Raw genomic sequence first — 2,069 nt, 5'->3', positions numbered from 1 at the left:
AGAGACATTCAGATTATGATTACCTACATTAAAATACACAATTAAATGAATTTTTTGAATTTGTCAGACCTTTAGTTGATCATAACATTGAGAAAACGTACCAAAATTATCGTATTCCTCCATTGTTATGGGTGTGTGGACTCTGCCCAGACAAGAGACATTCAGATTATGATTACCTACATTAAAATACACAATTTAATGAATTTTTTGAATTTGTCAGACCTTTAGTTGATCATAACAATGAGAAAACGTAACAAAATTATCGTATTCCTCCATTGTTATGGGTGTGTGGACTCCGCCCAGACAAGAGACATCCAGATTATGATTACCTACATTAAAATACACAATGTAATGAATTTTTTGAATTTGTCAGACCTTTGGTTGATCATAACAATGAGAAAACATAACAAAATTATCGTATTCCTCCATTGTTATGGGTGTGTGGACTCCGCCCAGACAAGAGACATCCAGATTATGATTACCTACATTAAAATACACAATTTAATGAATTTTTTGTTCATTTCAGACCTTTGGTTGATCATAACAATGAGAAAACATAACAAAATTATCGTATTCCTCCATTGTTATGGGTGTGTGGACTCCGCCCAGATAAGAGACATTCAGATTATGATTACCTACATTAAAATACACAATTTAATGAATTTTTTGTTCATTTCAGACCTTTGGTTGATCATAACAATGAGAAAACATAACAAAATTATCGTATTCCTCCATTGTTATGGGTGTGTGGACTCCGCCCAGATAAGAGACATTCAGATTATGATTACCTACATTAAAATACACAATTTAATGAATTTTTTGTTCATTTCAGACCTTTGGTTGATCATAACAATGAGAAAACATACCAAAATTATCGTATTTCTCCATTGTTATGGGTGTGTGGACTCCGCCCAGACAAGAGACATCCAGATTATGATTACCTACATTAAAATACACAATGTAATGAATTTTTTGAATTTGTCAGACCTTTGGTTGATCATAACAATGAGAAAACGTACCAAAATTATCGTATTCCTCCATTGTTATGGGTGTGTGGACTCCGCCCAGATAAGAGACATTCAGATTATGATTACCTACATTAAAATACACAATTTAATGAATTTTTTGAATTTGTCAGACCTTTGGTTGATCATAACAATGAGAAAACGTACCAAAATTATCGTATTTCTCCATTGTTATGGGTGTGTGGACTCCGCCCAGACAAGAGACATCCAGATTATGATTACCTACATTAAAATACACAATGTAATGAATTTTTTGAATTTGTCAGACCTTTGGTTGATCATAACAATGAGAAAACATAACAAAATTATCGTATTCCTCCATTGTTATGGGTGTGTGGACTCCGCCCAGATAAGAGACATTCAGATTATGATTACCTACATTAAAATACACAATTAAATGAATTTTTTGAATTTGTCAGACCTTTAGTTGATCATAACATTGAGAAAACGTACCAAAATTATCGTATTCCTCCATTGTTATGGGTGTGTGGACTCCGCCCAGATAAGAGACATTCAGATTATGATTACCTACATTAAAATACACAATTTAATGAATTTTTTGTTCATTTCAGACCTTTGGTTGATCATAACAATGAGAAAACGTAACAAAATTATCGTATTCCTCCATTGTTATGGGTGTGTGGACTCCACCCAGATAAGAGACATTCAGATTATGATTACCTACATTAAAATACACAATGTAAAGAATTTTTTGAATTTGTCAGACCTTTGGTTGATCATAACAATGAGAAAACGTACCAAAATTATCGTATTCCTCCATTGTTATGGGTGTGTGGACTCCGCCCAGATAAGAGACATTCAGATTATGATTACCTACATTAAAATACACAATGTAAAGAATTTTTTGAATTTGTCAGACCTTTGGTTGATCATAACAATGAGAAAACGTACCAAAATTATCGTATTCCTCCATTGTTATGGGTGTGTGGACTCCGCCCAGATAAGAGACATTCAGATTATGATTACCTACATTAAAATACACAATGTAATGAATTTTTTGAATTTGTCAGACCTTTAGTGATC

General features: G+C 32.9%; 1 protein-coding gene across 13 annotated transcripts; it reads right to left on the bottom strand.

The window, feature by feature from the left end:
• LOC105315294 (uncharacterized PPE family protein PPE16-like) lies at window positions 1-2,025 on the bottom strand. Of its 13 annotated transcripts, none has more exons than XR_002188826.1 (14): window positions 1,906-2,025; window positions 1,785-1,859; window positions 1,632-1,706; window positions 1,479-1,553; window positions 1,326-1,400; window positions 1,173-1,247; window positions 1,020-1,094; window positions 867-941; window positions 714-788; window positions 561-635; window positions 408-482; window positions 223-329; window positions 102-176; window positions 1-23 (listed from the first exon to the last, which is right to left on the bottom strand). XR_002188826.1 is itself a non-coding variant. In XM_020005697.1 (13 exons), exons 1-13 carry the CDS (start codon window positions 1,957-1,959, stop codon window positions 162-164), a joined length of 894 nt encoding a protein of 297 aa, XP_019861256.1. In that variant the 5' UTR covers window positions 1,960-2,025; the 3' UTR covers window positions 76-161. The 13 variants fall into 13 exon arrangements, 3 of the variants coding, with proteins under 3 accessions (XP_019861256.1, XP_019861257.1, XP_019861258.1); XR_002188824.1 differs by having other exon boundaries at window positions 1,938-2,025; XR_002188833.1 differs by having other exon boundaries at window positions 1,753-1,859; window positions 1,906-1,927.
• Between the last annotated feature and the right edge of the window lie 44 nt (window positions 2,026-2,069).

The sequence above is a fragment of the Amphimedon queenslandica genome, unplaced genomic scaffold (genome assembly GCF_000090795.2).
Source record: "Amphimedon queenslandica unplaced genomic scaffold, v1.1 AMPQUscaffold_11074, whole genome shotgun sequence".
Lineage (NCBI taxonomy): Eukaryota > Metazoa > Porifera > Demospongiae > Haplosclerida > Niphatidae > Amphimedon > Amphimedon queenslandica.
This window is presented reverse-complemented; position numbering and strand designations above follow the sequence as displayed.